Here is a 21,596-nt window from a genome sequence, read left to right as displayed (position 1 = left end):
TGTCTATGATCATGATTTATCATTTATGGCTTTTATGTACACTGAGAGCTTATGCACCAAAGACAAATTCCTTGTGTGTCCAATCACACTTGGCCAATAAAGAATTCTGTTCTGTTCTGTTCTGTTCTGTTCTGTTCTGTTCTGTTCTGTTCTATTCTGCTTCACTCTGAATAAACAAACTAATGGTATCAGAAGTATGGCTTTCAGGAAAGGGTTAGGGTTAGGATTTAGAGGATTTCCTTTCCATTAAAGTTTATGATGTATTTGTCAAGAATTTAAAGTGTCCCAAGGTATTTTGCTGAAGTGACCAACAGCTATCTCCCTGGAAACTGCAATATTTTATTAGCCAATTGAATGAACAGTTAATTCAACTGTAGTTAATGTTAAGTCTTACTAAATCCCTTTCAGTTCAGTAGCTAAACAAGCAGAAGACTAAGTTAAGACATGTATCTTTAATCAGTTGGTGGCCTAAAATAGAAACATAGTCAATAAAAATACATATGAAGGGTCTTTACAGGCATATAGAAAAAGTCTAATCTTAGAATTTGTACCAGCAAGTAAGTGGGAATCTCTACTATTTTAACACATGTCCCCAAACTGACTTTAATTGAAATATCAATTGTTTTTTCCAAGTCAATGATTTATTACAAAGTTCAGAAATCCATAACAGAATTCCACACGAGAAATTCTTCAGTGAATGGCATTTATCGTAATTGCATGTGAGAAATGTCTAATCTGTCCTATTTAATTTCTTGCGGATAGAAAAATTTAAAAAACACAGGAAAAATGTGTACACACTGATGGAGGACTGATGGTTGTAGTGTAGGAACCTCAAATTACTTTGTTCTAATGCAAATACAAAAAGATTACACAAAAAAGATCAGGGAAAAAAATAATCCTTCTAAATATGTCTGGAAAAAAACTGCTGGGAAAATATGTATGTGTGTGTGTATACTTTAAAAATCAATAGAACTATGATGTACAATTCAAACCAATAAAAAGCAAACTAAAAATGCCATTCAGTACAGCCATAAAAATACAACCTCTTTCTAAGAGAAATACCCTATTTAAATCAATTTAAAATGTAAAACTGTCTCAGCTATCTAAAAGTAATGGAGACCACATGCATATTTCATCAATCCATTGTGTCTGCTCTCTCCCTCTTACACACCCTGGGAAGATGATTAAAGAGGACCTATTAAAATTAGAGTAAAGCTCGTGACATAGACTTTCAAGCTCCGTAGGACATTTTATTCTATAAATCTATTTTATTTCTTGTACAAGCTGTCACATTGCTTATTTTCTCTCAATTAATATTAGCAAACAGTTCACATAAATAGCAGCCAGGAAGTTTTCACAGACTTCAGTGAAACAGTCTCGAAAACACATTTTCAAGAATGTCAATAATAATTTAGTTTTGTAATGCTTATATATGTTAAAATATAGTAGAATGTAAGTATAATAAGATGAAATAACAGTAAGCAAAAGACTTTCTGCATGTTATATAGAATTCTTAGCACTCTTACAAAATCCTGCCCACTTAAACTAATTACTGAATATAATTACTGATAGGCACTTAAAGATCAACAAAGAGATATTGATATTCAAATCATGTTTTAATTTAATGAGAATTAATTAAGTAAAGTGACTAAGACTTCTTTTTCATTCTACTGCAAGGAAGAGTTACGATACTCAAGGTGAAATCTTAAAGATCTTGTAGCTAAGACTTTGCATGTCTTGATGAAAGCATTTTTTCCCAGACTTCTCCTGGTTAACCCTAACCATTTATTTGAGGAGACTGGAATAAAAGAAGCACTACAGAAAGAGAGCTGCTCAAAATATCTAGGATCACTTTATTTATTTGTTCAATTTATATTTCACTTTTTGCTCAATTAAGTATTTAAAGCATAGGTTTCTCCAGACGTTTGAATTATAATTTCATGATTCCTTACTACTTTAGCCTGTATTATTGAAGAAGGTGGGGTTGTACCCAAATAATCTGGAAGGAAACAGGTTGATTATTATACAATATAGTTTAAGCAATTAGTTTGATTAGTTTTTTTTCAAACGAACTGTAATCAGATAACACTGTATATATAGACATTGAAACTGTTGCTCTTTCTATATATAGCAAAATAATAATAATAATAATAATAATAATAATAATAATAATAATAATAATACACACACACACACACACACAAAATATAGTATCATTACTTCCTGAATGTCTAACACGAATAGTAGTTAACTTGTACTTAATTCATGCTTTCCATAAGTATTTACTTATGGCTTTATGTGGTAAGCATTCAAATTCATAGATTTTTTTAAAAAATGAAAGCCACTGTGCTTTGGCCCTATCAAACTATAGTATTTATGCAGCAAGAAAAAAATAACAAATAACATTCTGGTGAAAATAAAAGACTTCAGTTTTTAAAACAATGTTTGGTAAGCCTACCTTTTTTTGAAGAATGTTAACCTTGCGTTCTTTCACATCAAGCATATCCTTGAGATCATGAATCTCTCCGGCTTGAGTTCCCTTCTCCTCAGCCATCTCTTGAATTTGCTTAGTCTTTTTGTTCAACATTGCCTCCTTCTCTTCCAGGCGCAACCGAAGTGCATCTACCTGAATTCAGTCACAAGGGGAAAAAAATCCAGTTTCTTTTCACTAAAATGCTTTTAAGCAAGTAAACACTACTAACAAATAATTGATCGATACATGTGTACTGTATTTATCTTCTTCTCTTCCTCACTAAGAATTAGTAAACTGAGGGCACAGATCTCTCCTTGTTGGGCTTGGGGTTCTCTGTTGCTGTTCCCCACTATAGGGAGAAGGATCTATTTATTCAGTCTATCCCAGGCGACTGATGGACCCAGCTTAGAGTAGTTCTTATAGCAGTGATGGCTAACCTTTTTGTTGTTGCATGCCGAAAGCGCGCACACGCCCGCCTGCACCCATAATGCAATGCTCGTGCGATCCCCTGCGCATGCACACGTGACCCTCCTGCGCTCCCCCGTGCCCCGTTTTGGGCCTAATAGGCCTCCTTGCAGCCTCCTGGGAGCAAAATCGGGTTGCGGGGGGGCGCCGCACCCTCCCTGCGCCCCGTTTTGGGTCTAGTAGGCCTCCCTGCACTTATAACCCATAATGCAATGCCCCCTCCCGTGCACCCCACCCACCCGCATGCGACCCCCCTGCTCTCCCGTGCACCCAGCACATGCGTGTGCGCCTCCCGCATGCCCCCTCCCCCTGCGCATGCAAGGTAGAGACTCAAAAACCAGCTGGCCGGTGGGAGGCGTGCACGCATGTGCAGTGGGGCTGAGCTGGGACGACGGCTCATGTGCCCACAGAGAGGGCCCTGTGTGCCATCTGTGGCATGTGTGTGATAGGTTCGCCATCACGGTCTATAGCTATGGTATATGATTCTACTGAAGCTACAATCTTGGAATGAACAATGTTGGCCTTGAATCAGAGACCCACAGAGTCTCCGATTTTCAGATATACGATGGGGAATGAAGTGACAAAAGAGCCATCCATAAAACCACTGGAGAAAGAGGAGCAAGTCAAGTTAAACACATATAAAAGTCTGTGTTAAGGACTAACTTGTGGCAATTTGGGGGGAGGGGGAGGCATACTTATTTCTTATTGTGTCTGCAGACTGCCATCCAGTAATCATATTTTGGCTGATCAGGTTGCTGCTGGATGCAATTCAAGGTATTCGCTATCATCTTCAAAGCCCTACATGGCATGGGGCCAGGTTATTTACTCCAATTGTATCTGCATGCTCCTGGTTCCTCAGTGAAATATTAACCCGATAGGTCCTAGGAAGCAGTTCCTGGAAAAATCTTCCTCCAGAAACACGGACAACCCCAATGTTACTGGGTTTTCTTCTCCCAGGTACTGGCCAGGCTGCTAATTTGGATATATCAGTGAGGATGTATAGCATAGGTACTTTGTGTTTTTAATGAGAGGTCCTTGACTTGGATTTCTTTCTTTTTTTAACTTTTGATGTTTTAAAGTGGATAGACAGGCAGCCTTACAAATCTGATTAACAAATAATAAATTATGAAGAATTGCTGTTAGAAAAGGATTTAGGGATGGAGAAGGTTAAAAAAATAGGAACTTGACAAAGGAATTATCAAATTGTATTTTGTAAATTTGTAAGAACAGGGAAAATTCTCTTATTATAGTAGAAATTGGAATAAAATATATCTTTGAATGTTCTTTCTATCCTGTATGGTACAATAGTGAATTTTTACTACCAAACTGATGTACTATTCTATTATCACTGTAGTTCAGGCACCTAGAAATATAACTAAATTATTATTTCCTAAAATTACTTTTGTGTATCTTAGGCAAACAGGGAAAAGAGATTTATTAAAAAGCTGTAATCTGAGCTGATCAGATATACAGGTAAATTCAAATGGTTGCTAAACAATAAGTCTTTAACCAAGAGATACTTGTCTATGTGTACATAAGTGCGTACGTATGTGTAAAATTTAAATTTAAAATCACAGTGAGTGTCCTAAATATTTTATTTAAATATCAAATAGAAGTAGAGATTTACTTTACATGTGCAGAATAGACAAAACTGGGATATTAGTAAATATTTTCACATGAGAAAATAAATTTCTTGGGCACTGAATTTATGTTTCTACACTGAATTGGTAAGGAGTAGGCCAAATAACTGGCACTTAAAAAAAAATCCAAAACAAACAAAAATTATTTTAAGAAAACTATATGGCACAATATTCTTGTAAGCCAAAGGGCTCACATGCACAGTAATAAAATTAAATATAGATGAAGCATTTTATTCCAAAATAAATGTTGCTTTATTTACAAAAATATTCTAAGTTCCTTGGTCTATTTATAAAGCCTCTTTCTCGAATTCAAACTTGCTATAATATCCTCTCTACCTATTCGCCTTTTGGAATAAAGAAGCTCAAGATATTTTGCATTTCAGACCACTGTTACAAAAGTCACTGCCAACTTTACGCAACTTAAAACAAAACAGATGTGCCACATAAAAACCCAAGATGTAAATGTATAAATCCAATGGTATCCGTGGTAATTCATATCACTGATTCATTAATTACCCCAAAGAAATTCATTATGCAGAAAACATATTGAATTTCTTGGCCACTGGCAAATGTGAAACATACTGGCAGCTGTTATTAATTCATGTTCTCTCTGAAGATGCATATTTATGTACTAAATAACAGAAGCCCATACTGCTTTAAAGGCCAAAAAAAATTTTTTTTTGGATCACAAAATAATTTATAATAAAGATTTAAGAAATGTCATCTCCATTCCTATACCATTACAGACCATTTTTTTTTTCATTATGATGCTTCACAGAAGTTCTCTACATGTAACTTTCATTGTACAATTTCCTGTACAATTTGTTTTCTCTTTCAGGCTCTTTGTTATAATATTCAGTAAGAGATTATACAAAGATTGTCTTGCCCCTCCTCAAACTGCTAAATGGAAGTTTTAAATCAGGTAACTGCAAATTGTTAGGCTAAACATTTAAAGAACAGTATAAATTTTGTAAATCAAATTAATGTTAGATAAAAAAGCATTTTGAGTCATAATATAAGTTAATGTGTAAAAATATCCTGAAATTTAGAATTTTGTCAATTTAGGATATTTCAACTTTCAGAACCAAAGCAGTGAAATATAACAATTATTTAACTGATAAGAAAGAATTCAACTTATAGCTATGAAAATGATCATTTCATATGTTACAAACTGTTTTCCAATTAGGTATTTGCAACCTAATTGGAAAACTAATCCTATTCTAATCTTATTGTAATTCTGATTCTAACAGAAGACAAATTTTAATAACTAATATACTGGCGCCCTCTTATGGCTAATATACATAACTTTAGTTAGCCCTAAGGAAGCAATCACACACACACACACACACACACAAATATACATAGTTATTTATGTTTATATTGAACATTTCCCAGTTAAAAAGGTAATGGAAATTTTACCCACCCCTATATATATTATTTTCAGTACACATGGTCTTCTAGAAATATATACCCAGAGTTGGTATTCAGCCAGTTCTGACAGGTTCTGGAGAACCGGTAGCGGAAATTTTGAGTATTTTGGAGAACCGGTAAATATCTGGCTGGCCCCACTCCATCTATTCGCTACCTCCCGAGTCCCAGCTGATTGGAGTCGCAGCTGATTGGCTGGGTCTTCTTTTGTTGCCCTGCACAGGAGAACGGAGCTGGAAAGCGGGTTAGTGGGGTGGGGAGGGAATGGGGATTTTATAGTATCCTTCCCCTGGAGTGGGGTGGAAATGGGGATTTTACAGTATTCTTCCCCTGGCATGCCCATCAAGCCACGCCCACAGAACTGGTAGTAAAAAAAAATTGAATACCACCACTGCATATATCGTTTTTTTCGCACTATAAGACACACTTGACCATAATGCACCTAGGTTTAGAGGAGGAAAATGGGCAATGACAAAGACAGAAGAAGTGGGGTTTAGCACTGTAAAAGGACCCCACTGTGGTGGCCCGTATTTTTTGCTCCATAAGATGCACAAACATTTCCACCCACTTTTTTTGGGGGGGGGGGGGAGAGTGCGTCTTATGGAGTGAAAAATACGGTATTTAATCTATGGCACACAAATACATGTCAAAGTAACATATTTGCCAATGGCAATACCACTGTTAGAGTAAAAGCTGCAAAAATGCTTGATTTTTCCCTTTATATTTATGATATTGGTATATTTAAAACAAAGAACCAAATAACCAATTTCCTGTCATTCATTTTTCAATGTCAAGATTAAAGGACTTCTGTAAATAAACAACTCTTTTAAAGATCTGAATCCTAACATGAAATTGATAATTTTATGTGTACTGTTTGCTCATACCAGTAGTCCTCAATTTATGATTATTTATATAATGATGGTCCAGAATTACAATGGCGTTGGAAAGGGTACTTTACAGCCTATAAAGTACTCCTGGCCATCGCAAAATGTCACACCACCACCCTTGAGGTCATATGATAATAATAATAATAACTTTGTCATTGTACGTGTATACACAGTATACCCATACAACGAGATTCACTTAACACCCAAAGACCAGGTCCACACATAACAATCCCCAAACACACTCCCACCCACCACAATTCCCCACCCCTAAACTACCCAAACATCCACACAACAGATCAAGTAATTAGGATCCAGGTGCTTGGCAACTTGTTAGCCCTTGCTGAATGGTGGAGAATCAATATTCAGGAATGAGAGAGATCTTTAAGAGTTTGTCACCAGCTACAAATGATCGTGTGACTGCAATGTTCTCTGCCAGCTTCCCTAGAATGCCAATGGGAAAGCTGGCATTCAAAGCTGCTGCCTAGAGTTGCAAGCTGCTGCCCCTCTCATCTTTGGGGCTGGCTGAAAGAGCTACCTCCTAAGGAGAGCTTAACTCTTTGGGGGAGGAGGGCACTGAAGCAGAGCCAAAATTCTGAAGATTTTGGCTCTGTTCCTGCACCCCAATGAAGGAATTTGCTTCCATGCATGGAAGGGAGCTGAACTCCTTCAATGGAGTCCAGAAATGGAGCCCGAAATCCTTCAGCATCCCATTGAAGGAATTCCTTACCATGCAAAGAGGAAAGCTGAATTCTTTCAGCGTGCAGTTCTTTCATCCAGCCTCTAGAAAAAAGAGTTAGATGAAATCCAAGCAGTGTCAGCATGGTAAGGGGGTAGAGGAGACCTTGGGAGGTTCGGCGCAAGCTGTACGTGAGTGTCTCTTTGCTCATGGGTTGAAAATCCTGCTTGGATTTTGGCAGGGAGGATTTTCATCTCCTGAGGGGAGCCTTACAGGATCTCCCATATCCCCCTGAGGAACCCCATGGTTCTTATTCCTGCTGCTTAACAACCCGTGCAATTGCTTAACAACTACAAGCAAGAGTGCCAGGATTGTGGTTGTTGAGCGAAGCAGTTATGTGTCAACTCGCTTAACTTCTACTTCGCTCAATGATCCACATTCTGGTCCCAACTGTGTTCATTAATCAAGCACTTCCTGCATTTGTAAATAAAAGATAAAGCAGAATACAGTCAGGATGTAAAATGTTACACAGAGCCGAGGTGGCGCAGTGGTTAGGGTGCAGTACTGCAGCTACTTCGGCTGACTGCTATTTCAGCAGATCAGCGGATCAAATCTCACCGGCTCAAGGTTGACTCAGCCTTCCATCCTTCCGAGGTGGGTAAAATGAGGACCCAGATTGTTGGGGGCAATATGCTATTTAGTATATTGTATTTGGTGTAAGCCGCCCAGAGTCCTCGGGATGGCATAGAAATTTGAATAATAAAATAAATAAATAAATAAATAAAAGCAATACCCAAAAAATGTTCAATGCTGTATTTGTATCGGTTTTGACACATTTAATTACAAGACTGACAGCAAGTTGCCAATTAAAATGATCTCTTTTCCAATGTGAAATCATCTCGTACTTCTTTCAGTGTCAATTCTAAATGTCTTATACGAACATTTAAATTGAGCACCATTTGTCTTCTACTACAACCTGAAAGGAGGATTTGGAACACGATAACAAAACGTGATTAAGAGGAAACTAACTTTAATCAGGTTTAATTTTGATGCAGATGTAAACAAGTTTAGTAGCTGATAAACAGGACACGGGTGTCTTATAGACTAGTTAAAGAAGACAAAATGCAGTAGGAATGGAGAGTCAGTTTTAACTCTGGATGAAAATAAACTACTGTATTTTTTGGAGTGTAAGACGCACTTCCCCACCCCCAAAAGAGGCTGCAAATTTGGGTGTGTCTTATACTCCGAATGTAGCTTTTTCGAAGCTTTTTTCCAGCCCTAATGAGGTGCTAGCAAGTGAAGCGATTTTCCGTGCTTTGCTTTGCCTGTTCCCTTCGATTCTCAGCTGTGCTTTAAAAGCTTTTTTTCCAGCCCTAACAAGGTGCTAGAGTGAAGAGATTGCTGTGCTTTGCCTGCTTTTCTCATTGCTGCTCCCTCTCAGCCGTGCTTTAGAAGCACAGATAAAAAGCGGGAGAGTGCACTCAAAACCAGCAAACTAATGTGCTGAAGCTGACCAGATTAAGGATGCTAGCCAGATGAATACCTGGTAGGCAGAATCCCCCCCTCCCCATTTTCTTCCCCAAAAACTAAGCTGCGTCTTATACTCCGGTGCGTCTTATACTCTGAAAAATATGGTATTTCTTCTCATTGGGACCTAAATGATCACATCAGGAAAGGTAAGCTTATGGATGATAACAAATGACAGATATTCCTCATTTAATATCAATAATTGGGACTGGAATTTCCATTTAACAAAAGCTATGAGAATTATCAATATTTAGGGATCACAGAGATCTTCTAGGGTTTGTCACGAGCTGCAAGTGATAAACAATGGGAGAGAACTATTATCTTCGTACTGTGTTTATAGATGAACTAGTGGACATTGCTGAATAGACCAGATTCTTTGTTTTCTCAATTCTTTCTTATGATTTAAAGAGATATTCAAGTATGGAATTTGAATATCTCTTTAAAACATAGGAAGTCACAGATTTTCCTTCTAACTTAAGAAGAACTGAAGAAAAAACACCCAGAAGGAATGCACATTCCACAGCCCAACCCAATCATCGTGCAGAACTCCCCGGTATTAGGGATATGTTTGTTACCTCTGTTTGCAGGATGGCAGCTCTCTGTTCTTTTGCTGTGAGGGATTCCTTGAGTACATCAATATGTTGCTTGCTATCAGAAAACTGGTTTGTGAGGGTTTCCAATTTTGTCTGTAAAGCCAGCAACTCTGTATCTTTTCGGGATAGTTCCTGTTTCACTTGACCAATCTATAAGAAGAACCAAGTATGAGAATATATGTTATAAAATGGCAAGAATGCATTCAGAAGCATTATGGAAATGGCTTCATTCCATGTTTAGTACCACATTTCCAGCAATCTCAAAGGAATGGCATCAAGCCAGCTCAAGAAATCTGAATAAAGGAACAGTAAACCTGAAAAAAGCATGCTTTTGTGTAAGTTTAAAGAGTTTTTGAGGAAAAGAGAATAAAGCATTTCTAAAAGAAAGCTCCTTGATAGGAAGACGATAAGACTATATAGTTGTAGTAAACAGCTTCTCTTATAACCACTAGCCTCACTATTGTGGAAGGCCAAAATTGAAAAAGGCCCAAATACCAAGGAAATCAGTCGTAGCATAAGGTATTTTTTTAAGCACTCAAAAGTGAACAGCAGGAAAAGATACCCTGGTTTTTAGTAAGCAGAAATTATTCAGATTTGATGAAAACTATCACTAGAACATTTTACATGCCTGCACTATTATTACCTCACATCTTTTTTCACTTTAGCTTTAATTGCTTCCTCAGACCTCAAGAGACGCAGGATAAAATATAAATGTAAACCAGAGCAACATACACGGGCAAATATAGTTTTAGTTCATTTCCAAGGTTATTTCCAAGGCTTGGGGATAATTAGCTACTAGTTGAAGCGTAACTAAAGTCTTATAATATGCTGGCCATCTTTTAAAACCTTATGTGAAAATGGCAAAATCTTGCTAGATTTCATACAAGAACATTAAGATCTCATGAAATTTCATGCAATAAAACTGAGCAACGAAGTCAAAACCTGATGAAAGTTAGGAATCTCAATTCATTCCATCATTTTGGGTAAAATCTTTTGAGGGCAAAATATGCTTTTATATCTGTGGGTATCATATTGCTGACCCCAGTCCATGGAAGGAATTTAAATAATAAATAGTAAGTCTTTTTATCCTTCATTAGACTTCCAGCTCTTTAAAAACATCTTTAGATCTAATAGTAATATCAAGATGCCAAAAAGTATTTCCTCTTCCTTTGTTATAAATACTATCTACTACCTGACCTCAGAGACAAGTGTAACTTCACTTCATTTTTGCCTTAAGACCTAATTTTTAAGATGAAAAATACAATGGTTTCCTACTTCCTACAGAATAGGACAACTAGATTACATTTATAGGAGGATACAAAGTTCAGAAACTTTCAAAATCAACAAATCAAGCTTCTCAAACACACAAATATTGGTATAGTGGTGAAGACTGTGAGTTCCAGACCTGCCTGAGGCATGAAAGCTAGCTGGGTGACTTTGGGCCAGTTGTTCTCTATCAGTCCAACACACAACACAGGGTTGTTGTTCTGGGGAAAATAGGAAGAGGAAGGAGTATTAAGTATGTTTGCTGCTTTGAGTTACTTATAAAATAAAAAAAAAAATCTAAAACATTTTTTCCACCTATAAAGGAGCCCAGAATGGATTCAAGACCACAGATTAACTCACACATTTTCAAATGGTAAAATTCCTCTTTTAAATATATATCAGGGAATTGCATTTTACTAGAACTAGAAATTGAATTTGCTGCATACAATAAATCATAAAACGATGAAATGTGCCCATGCGTGATATGTAAAAAGCATCATTCCAGGAAGTTCAAGCAACGCAAGATTCGCATTTATGCCCCTAACAGTGCATTAAAACTATGCAACCTTATTAAAACAAGATTACCTCTGCTAGATCAAATTATTCATTTCAAAAGCTTAATACATGCATCTCAAAGATACAAATCATGCTGTGGCAATTTTCTTTCATATTCTGTCTAAGCGCTAAAATTACAATTCATGCAACCGTAGTGATCTTTTAAACTGAGCAACTAATATTGGGTGTTCAAAGGAGTAGATTATACATCGTAATATATCAACCAGGTGTGAATGAGGACAGATGCAGAAGGGTTAGTTTTCTTGCTATTTAGTGTTGCAGAGGGTAAAGGAAAGGAAAGTAAGCCATCCCCAGAAAGCTAGCAGAGCGGCGCCGCATAAAGAAACTTCAGTCTTACAGCAGAGACCTCTGTCTGGAGATCGGCCACTTTTTTTTTCAGTTCCTCCCCTTGAACCTCTTTGGTATTTAGCTCTTCCTTCAGTTGCTCTACCTGCCACGACATTGTTAATTCTTTTACATTTAGAGCAAAATGTTTTCCTCTTAACCTGCCACTACTTGAAGAGATGCAAAGCATCACAAACATATAAACAGCTAACAGACCCACCCATGATTAAACACCAGTTTCTCAGAATAACTATTTATTTATTATTTTATTTATTAATTAAGTTTATATGCTGCCCTCTCTCTGGAAAGGACTCGGGGCGGCTCACAGCAATAAAAACAGATAAAATCAATATTAAGTGTTAAAAACCATTAAAACTCCCCTTAAAAACCCCTTCAGTCCAATCCGGCCTGGCGAAATAACCATGTCTTAAGGTCACAGCGGAAAGAAGGCAGGTCAGGGGCCACCCGGAGCTCCAGGGGGATTTGATTCCATAAGGTAGGTGCGCCCACAGAGAAAGCCCATTCCCTGGGAGTCGCCAGATGACACTGCCTGGCCAACGGCACTCCAAGGAGGCCCTCCCTGTGGGAACGCATTCCTGGACGCACGCCTCCAAAGGCGTGATAAACGATTGCAGCAGCTCAGGAGGCATGCTAGGGATTAGAACTGAGTCACTGGACCACACCCCAGAGACTATATAATAGAGGGTGGTGGCCAGTGATCCCTGTGACGAACAAAAATAAACCTTGGATAGTCACTAAAGCCTCGTCCGAAACTGCTGAGAGGAATATTTATTTTTGTTGGACTCTTGTACGCTGAGTATATTATCTTTCTGTTTCTGTGGAAATAAAGCACTTGGCAGACGGTGTGTATATCGCTGCCAAGTTGGAGATAAAGACCTGGGTGTGTGCCAAGTGCTTCCTTAACCCTCAGCTGGCTGTGTTTATGTGTGTGTGTTGACGGGGACAGATCAGTTGGGTATCATCAGCGTACTGATGATACCTCACCCCAAAACCATGGATGATCTCCCCCAGCAGCTTCATATAGATGTTGAATAAAAGGGGAGAGAGGACCAAACCCTGAGGTACCCCACATGTGAGGGACCTCAAGGCCGACCTCTGTTCCCCTGCCAACACCGCTTATGCACACCCCGAGAGGTAAGAGGTGAACCACCGAAGAACGGTGCCTCCCACTCCTAACCCCTCAAGGCACGGTAAGATACCATGGTCGATGGTATCGGAAGCCGCCAAAAGGTCTAATAAGACCAAGACAGAGGAATATCCCTTGTCCTGAGCCCTCCAGAGGTCATCCACCAGTGTGACCAATGCCGTCTCCGTGCTGTACCCGGGCCTGAAACCCGACTGGTACGGGTCCAGATATAATGTTTCATCCAGGACCAACGGGAGCTGATGTGCCACCACACTCTCAACAACCTTCGCCATAAAGCGAAGGTTGGAGACAGGACGAAAGTTATTCAAAGTAGCTGGATCCAGGGTAGGCTTCTTGAGGAGGGGTCTCACCACCAGCTCCTTCAAGGCAGCCGGAAAGTGCCCCTCACCCAAAGAAGCTGTAATCACTGCCTGGATCCAGCCGCGTGTAACCTCCCGGGCCAAATAAACCAGCCAGGAGGGACATGGGTCCAACACACACATGGTGGCGCTCAGCTTCCCCATGATCCTGTCCACTTCCTCGGGAGTAACAGGATCAAACTCTTCCCAAATCACCAGACCTGTCGTCCCCTCCCCGACCGACCCAAATAAATACTGCTGCTCTTGAAAACTAACTGGAAACTGCCGTTGATCCAAAATAAGGAAGTGCTTTTTCATTTATATTACACTTTATTTGCTGCATTTGTACCCAGTCCATTTCTGGATTTAATGTAGAACTACCCCTTAGAATCAGTGGTGGTATTCAGCCAGCTCTACCCGGTTCAGGCGAACTGGTAGCGGCAGCTGTGGAAGGCTCCGCCCACCCGCCCGGACATCATCATGTCCCATTTTTCACGCTCTGTGCATGCATGGAGGTGGCGCGTGCGCTCACATTTGCGAACTGGTAGTGAAGGTAAGTGAATACCATCCCTGCTTAGAATGTTTTTGGGAAGACCTGTTCTTTGTGCTTTCATTAAGTGATGTGAGACACATACCTTCCAGAGAGCACATGATGGCCCCTCAGCTATAGTATTACTGAATTGGGCCCTTCCGGAAGTCTTAGATATATCTTTTTGGCATCAAGTAACCATATTATTCACCCATGTCTTATAAACAATAATCTTGTAAAAAAAAAAACTTTTTGGATTTGCTAGTTGGCTTCCTTTCACTATTTTCAGCTCAGTTTAGTATTTTAATCATAACCACATCAAATACTGAATTGATTGGAAGCTACATAAATAAGGCAAGCTATGCATTTTAATCTGATTACTCTACTGCCCAAAGTTAATTAGCATATAATCAACAATTTATAATGCAGACCCCAATTTCAGCATTTTTCAAAGGAAGCCCAGGGTGTTTCCTCCTTTTTCTCTAACATTAAGCAGACTTTAAAAACATGTATATTGATTATAGTTTGGGCAATGCATGACCACTTGTAACCTTCTGAGGTCTTCCACCCTGATGAATCTTAAATTTCAAAGTCATCATTTTCTCCAAGACATTTTGTTATATAATGGACAGTTGTTTACATTAATTTATGCAAGAAATGTCCCTTGAGTATTTTACCAGAGTATGAACAACACACAGTTTTATTTAATTGTGCTGACGCAATTCAATTTTCCTAAACTGGTTTCTACATCTTAAATCAAATTTGGTTCACCAATCTTAAATTATAGTTACACAGATTTACAGCATTGCTTAAGCATTTTCACTTAATTTGAAGGAATTCTAGTAGAGAAAATAGATCACTATAATCCTTTATCTATTCTGTGATTCAGTGGATGAATTCGTTTTTGGGGGAATTGAAAGCTATTTTTTAACATATGCTGTTTAATTATTACCTTGTTTTTCATAAATTTGGAATGGCTACGATACACCTCCATTTGTTTAATTTCTTCTTCACGTTCCTCTGTGCTGAGTGCACCATTTGATTTCAACATTTGGATTTCTTCTTCCAAATCTCGGAGTCCACGTTCCATAGAAGAAATTTTAGAATCCTTCAAATACATGGAACAATGGTTTAGTTTCCTCAAAAAAAAAAAAAAAAAAAAAGCCAATATTTTGCTAATAACATTTGAGTTTATGTCCGAGAAACCTCTCCCTGTAGCACTGTGCTATACATAATTTTTAAGTGTAGCAGTTATTAAATAGGCATCTTCAATTTAACCCAAAGGTGCTTTTTCCAAAGGTAATTGAACTTTCTTGTTTTTCCCTGACTGAATGGTGGAGAATGAAAGGTTTCTCCATCATTAGCAGAACTGAAGAAGCTTCTTGGATGAGAAGCAAAACATCTTCAAGGGAAAAACAAGAAAGTTCAATTACCTTTTGAAAAAAAACACCTTTGAGACAACCATGACCTGGATGACTGAAAATCTTCACAGACATCTACAATTTAAACAGAAAACAGATATACACTAATGGAAACCGGCATTTTAAACCCAGAAATAACACTGGGAATACACTGAGAACTTGGAGGCAAATAAGAAAAAAATGCTTCAATAGAAAAACATTTATACATTTCTGCAACACACTCAGAAGTATTTATCTGTACATTCAATGAAAATAGCTATGCTTTGCTCACTTAGAATATCATCTAGAAAAAGATGTACTATTTCTTAATTTTTTCTGTAATAATTTTTTCCTGTTTCAAATATAACAATTATTTCCTTGTTATTGAAACTATTTTATATTAAAGTCCTTCCTATGAAACAAACCATTATCTAGAATATATAACAAAATAGGCACATATTAAAAAAATTAATGATGGCAAGTATGACAATAGGGTAAAATAGACATTCATTTCACATACATAATATAAACCAGATATAAATAGTCCTGCACATTTATACAACAATACTCTAAAATCTCCTGACAATAGCAGAGATGGTAAAAAGTGCATTGTACAACATGTCAGGATGAAAATTCAAAATATAAAAGAGAAAAAACTATTCCATTTGATAGAATTAGTTTCTTTTACCTTCATCTCTATAACAGTCTGTAAAGCTTTAGTTTTGGCAGAATCAGGAGCATTTTCAAAACGACGGTGCATCTCCTATTTAAGAAGAAGAAATATTAAGTATGGTAGGTACCTAAACACAACAGCATCGAACTTCTGGGATTCATAGAAAAAGTATTATAGGTATTAAATGATTCCATCTTTTTTCCTGGTACAGCTACGGTTATTATTATTTTTTATACAAACAAGAAATAGCTACAGTGAACTGCATATCAATGATTTTTCGCAAAAAAAAGCATACTCAAAAGTAATAGCTGAAGGAACTTTTAAAAAATTTAAATACCTATTAGCAATGATCTTATGAAACTTTCGTCTTCCAGAAGGACAAAATACTTGAAAAAAACAGGATTAATAAATAACAGCAACAATCTGCTATGTACTTAACAAGCTGATAAAGCATCTATGCCAGCGATACTCCTACATTCCCAGAGTAGCAACCACCTAGTTACTAATGACGATAGCTCTTTCCACAGTGATAACAAGGAACTGTTCATCAAAACAATTAAAGTGCAGCTGACATAAATGGTCTGTAGTTAAGAAGGAGCAAAATGAAAATGCCTGGGATTAAAACACTAGAAACTGTTTTGCACTATAGACCACAATTAATCTTGGATTAGAATAATGACAAACAAATCATGCACTAATTTTCCTCCCATTTTTATAGCAATTTTCATAATGAAACATCCGGAAATATTAAATCACATTAAATATTAGCATAAGGTATTAAATATTGGTGTAATGTAAGCATCAAGACTAAAGGGAAAAAAACTAGAGAGGAGTAAAAAGTGCAAGGGGAAGAAAAGCAAAAGCAAAAAAAAAGAATCTAATCTAAAAGAGAAAAAAGAAATATATAAAGAAGTGACCTCCAAATATAATTACAAGTATAAACAAGTGTAATAACTTTTCACCACCTCTAAGCTTACAAACATTTATCTCATCATCTCTTACCTCTGAACAAATCCATAAAACATTATCTTTCAGTTCTGATGTTAGCTGAAAATCCATTCAGGAGCCAGGAGAAATAACATGTCTTATTTTATTCTTGATCAAATAAACCAACTTTATATTCCTTCATTTTACTTTTAGAAGTTGTAATCTTTAGTTCATTCAAATATTGTTGTACAATTTGATTTAACTTCATTTCTTCTTTGTCCTATCACAAAGAATTCTTCAAGGCTTAAAGAACCTATTTTGTAATTTTCAGTAGAAAATTATTCAAGTCACTTTCTTGGTTTGTAATGTATATTTCCCTTTTAAATTGTAAGTCAATTTCTTTGTACATCCAATGAAACAACCTTTTCTAAAACATTCTCTTAGACTGTAAGTTGTAAATCCATTTTCAATATTCACCTCTATTTTGTCAGATATGTTTTTTCTACATTTCTTCAATAACATATTTTGGATACAGTCTGTCCACAGAGGCAGATACCACTACTGACATAGTTGATATTGAATCTATTTTCTGATTCCATTCTTCAAAAATCTCCTTCAATATTTTTATTGTTAGTGTTCAGCACCCTCTTACATACCTGTATACCTGTATACCTCCCATAGAGCTGTCAGGTCTCCTTACATCATTTGACTTTTATTTGCTGTAAATACAATTTTAATCTACAAAAGAAATCTGGAATGCAAGTTTTCTCTATAAGAAAGTCTCTTAGCCCTATATGATGGAATGTCTGATTTTGTTTATATGAATGTGTTCTGTCCAAAATAATTCAGCTGTTTTGCCTTAAATTTATAAATTTTAATCATAAAGTTATATGAAAATCAGTGAAGAATATAATGCTTACTCCACTTGAAACATGATGCAAAACAGCAAATGGTTTCAAACATCCTTCATAGTAAAATAATTGTTTCTATGGAAACTATAGAACTGTCATTCTTTATTGTTGTCCAGATTTCTGGTTTTCTAAATAGAAGTAGACAATCATTTACAGCTTCCCACTAAAATCAAATAAAAGAATAATGTACAGATTGTCATGATTCAGGTAGGCTCTATTTATAAACACACAGAATAGACTTGCTATTGTATAAAGGTAAAGGTAAAGGTTCCCCTCGCACATATGTGCTAGTCATCCCTGACTCTAGGGGGCGGTGCTCATCTCCATTTCAAAGCTGAAGAGCCAGCGCTGTCCGAAGATGTCTCCGTGGTCATGTGGCCGGCATGACTAAACACCAAAGGCACACGGAATGCTATTTCTACTTTCCCCTTTTCTCATACAAGCAATACCCAGTCAGTTCAGCCATTTTCAAGAGTCAGAAGCATTTTAGTCTTAGGTGTATGGAACGCTGTTACCTTCCCACCAAAGGTGGTCCCTATTTTTCTAATTGCATTTTTTACGTGCTTTCGAACTGCTAGGTTGGCAGAAGCTGGGACAAGTAACGGGAGCTCACCCCATTATGTGGCACTAGGAATTCGAACTGCTAAACTGCCGACCTTTCGATCGACAAGCTCAGCATCTTAGCCACTGAGCCACCGCGTCCCAGCACTATTGTATAAGGATAGGATAAATTGCTATTGTATAAGGATAGGATAAATTCCTGATTGCTCCCAGTATTTTTCTTGCGCAAGAATGAATTTCTAAAGAACAAAAAAGTAAAGTTCATAAATACGTTACTTATTTTATTTTTAGACATGTTCTTGATCGATACCCTCTCCATGTCTGAATCCAGACTTAAACATATATGGATATTAACAACCCAAAATTTCAAATTTCAGCTTCCAATCTTTTTTTTTGTTGATACTTTTGATATTATTCCCAGATACATCCCCAACTTCCTACATACAGAATTTATCAAATGATATGGGAGCTCAGAATAAATTATGAATAAGAAACCAATTTGCCAATCAGGTAAGTTTAGATTCCAGACTAAGATGCTTGTTGCTTTAAACAGCTTAGGAAAAAAATCTGCAAGGGCTTGTTCCTATCAAAAGATAAAACAAGAAAAAAAAAAGTGAAAGATTAGATGGATTATGTGAATAAACTCACTTCTCTGAGCAAGCTGCTCTCCTTTTCCTTTTGCTCTAGTAAGGTTTCCAGGTGATGAACGTGCATTTCAGCCTCTGCCAACCTTCTTGTGCGTTCGTGATCTTCCTCGGTGGCTTTTGCAGACAATCCCTTGCTCTGCAGCATTTCCAGTAACTTTTTAATTGACTCATCACGAGCATTTAAGGTCTGTTTTTGAGTCTCGATGCGCAACTCCATTTCTTCCAGGGTTTTGCGTAGCAAGAAGAGTTCCTTGGCTTGACGCTCATGCTCTGCATGAAGCCGTTGGAAGTTTTCTTCTGTTAGTTCGGTCAGAAATGGTTCACTGGATCTACTGCTGGTGTCTTGTTGGAAAAGTTGGTTCAGATCCCTCTGGATCCTAAGCTCGTCCTGAAGAGCTTGAATGGTCATCTGCATATGCTGAGAAATAAACATCCAAATTAATAATCATTTCAGTAAGAAGGAATACAATACAGATTTATGAGAGAGAATATAAATATACAATGTTGTGTCCCAAAACATTCCTAGTTTTGGGACACCTCCGAGTACAGGAGGCATCCCTTACTCATCCAGTTCAATTAGGGATCTTCTAATGTTATTAAAAGTTAAAGCCAACAGTTTCAACAAAGTTTAAAAGTTTTTTTTAAATAATAACTTGTTCATTATATACTCTATATATTCTTTAAAAAAAAGAATTTGTTCTTAATATATCAGATATAATAAATTGCCCATTTACTACTCTATTCTCATATTCTACCAGGTTAGGTCTTACCTATACTTAGTAAATTGGTTCCTTGGTTCTGGGGTGGGGGTGGGGGGAGAAATTGTCCCCCTCAGAACAGGTTCGCAATTTGGGTGTCCTCCTAGACTCACAGCTAAGATTAGAGCAACATCTGTCAGCTGTGGCTCGGGGGACCTTTGCACAGGTTCGCCTGGTGTACCAATTGCGACCCTACTTGGATCGGGAGGCTCTCCTCATGGTCACTCATGCCCTTGTCATCTCACAGTTAGATTATTGTAACACGCTCTACATGGGGCTACCCTTGAAAAGTGTTTGGAGACTACAGTTAGTCTAGAACGCAGCTGCGCGAGCTGTTGTGGGTGCACCTAGGTACACCCACATTACACCAATTCTCCGCGAGCTGCACTGGCTCCCTATTGATCTCCAGTCACAATTCAAGGTGTTGGTTATTACCTTTAAAGCCCTACATGGCTCAGGACCAGGGTATCTTTGAGACCGCCTTCTACCGCATAACTCCCAATGACCGGTAAGATCCCACAGAGTTGGTCTCCTCCGGGTCCCGTCAGCTAAACAATGCCGGCTGGTGGGCCCGCGGGGGAGGGCCTTCTCTGTGGCTGCCCAACTCTCTGGAACCAGTTACCTCCTGAGGTCTGGACCATCCCCACCCTATTGGCCTTCCGAAAAGCGGTGAAGACCTGGCTTTTCCGGCAGGCCTGGGGCCATTGATCTCGCTCTTGCGATCCGGCAAGATCCGGCCATGAATGGTGTGAATGAGTTTTAATGTTTTTAATGTCTTTAATTTTTGAATGTTTTTATGATGATTTTAAATGCATTGTGAGCTGCCCTGAGTCTTCGGAGAGGGGCGGCATACAAATTGAATTAATAATAAATAAATAATAAATATTTTCATGGAAACAGGTTCCTGGCTCCCACATTTCAAGAGGTCAATGAGAGGCAGGAACTCACTGAAGGGCTACAGAAGTTTACAGAATATCAGAGATGGAAGGGACCAGGAAACCTTACACCACTTCAAATAAATGGTTATCCAATCTCTTCTTAAAAACTTCCAGTGTTGGAACATTCACAATTTCTGGAGGCAAGTTGTTCCACTGACTAATTGTTCTGTCAGAAAATTTCTCCTTAGTTCTAGGTTGCTTCTTTACACTTAGTGGCCGAAGGCGCCGGCCAACCAAAACTACCCTGGATCCCCAATTCCAATTATCAAAGTATACAATATGAAAATAGTTCAAATGATTACAAATCATGCAGAATTATAAGGACAAATGATCCCTTTTTGAAACAGATACACATCAACCTAAAATGCTTCTTAAGGGTGGGCAAATCCATGCCAACTCCAGCAGTAATGGCTGAACCAAGTTTACTATGCAATGTCACCACGCAATTAAAGTGTCCAACTGTTGGGTCAAGAACTTATTTTTGGATGTGACAGATTACCCAGAATGGCGAGTAATCTGTCTCATCCATAGGAGCTGTGGGGGTGCAGTGGTTAGAATGCAATATTGCATACTAAATCTGCCAGAGTTTAGGCAGCGTGACTAGTATTATGAGATAAACCCAGGAGCCAAAATACAGCACACAGCGCTTTTAGATAATTAACAGTGGTTTATATACAGCAATATATATATAGACTTATACATGGTAAATACTTATAATACACCTACTGACACAAGGTGAGCAATGAGATACACGACGAGAGAGAACATGAGAAGGGAGACGCCCTCTAATGGCTTCCTTTATATAGACAGCTTCTTACCCAGCTTCTTAAAGTGGCAGTAACCCTGCTGCTTCATTCCCATTGCATCAGCTTATAGTTGCTTCCGCTTACA

The 21,596-nt window shown here is 37.9% G+C and overlaps 1 protein-coding gene across 2 annotated transcripts in view; it reads right to left on the bottom strand.

Annotated features, from left to right (window-relative positions):
• Positions 1-21,596, bottom strand: part of ERC1 (ELKS/RAB6-interacting/CAST family member 1) — a 148,774-nt gene that overhangs the window by 109,347 nt on the left and 17,831 nt on the right. The window contains exons 2-7 of one of the 2 annotated variants that reach the window (XM_070946610.1): positions 19,011-19,427; positions 15,979-16,053; positions 14,843-14,998; positions 11,869-11,961; positions 9,672-9,839; positions 2,459-2,626 (exon numbers count right to left, since the gene is read on the bottom strand). In XM_070946610.1, coding sequence (XP_070802711.1) covers positions 2,459-2,626; positions 9,672-9,839; positions 11,869-11,961; positions 14,843-14,998; positions 15,979-16,053; positions 19,011-19,427 — 1,077 coding nt within the window. The remainder of the gene's footprint in view (positions 1-2,458; positions 2,627-9,671; positions 9,840-11,868; positions 11,962-14,842; positions 14,999-15,978; positions 16,054-19,010; positions 19,428-21,596) is intronic. The other variant, XM_070946613.1, reaches the window with a different exon arrangement.

The sequence above is a fragment of the Pituophis catenifer genome, unplaced genomic scaffold, assembly GCF_029215685.1.
Source record: "Pituophis catenifer annectens isolate HBS135680 unplaced genomic scaffold, rPitCat1.0.hap2 SCAF_7, whole genome shotgun sequence".
In the NCBI taxonomy this organism is placed as follows: domain Eukaryota; kingdom Metazoa; phylum Chordata; class Lepidosauria; order Squamata; family Colubridae; genus Pituophis; species Pituophis catenifer.
The sequence above is the reverse complement of the archived record's forward strand: the minus strand, read 5'-3'. Positions and strand labels throughout refer to the sequence as shown.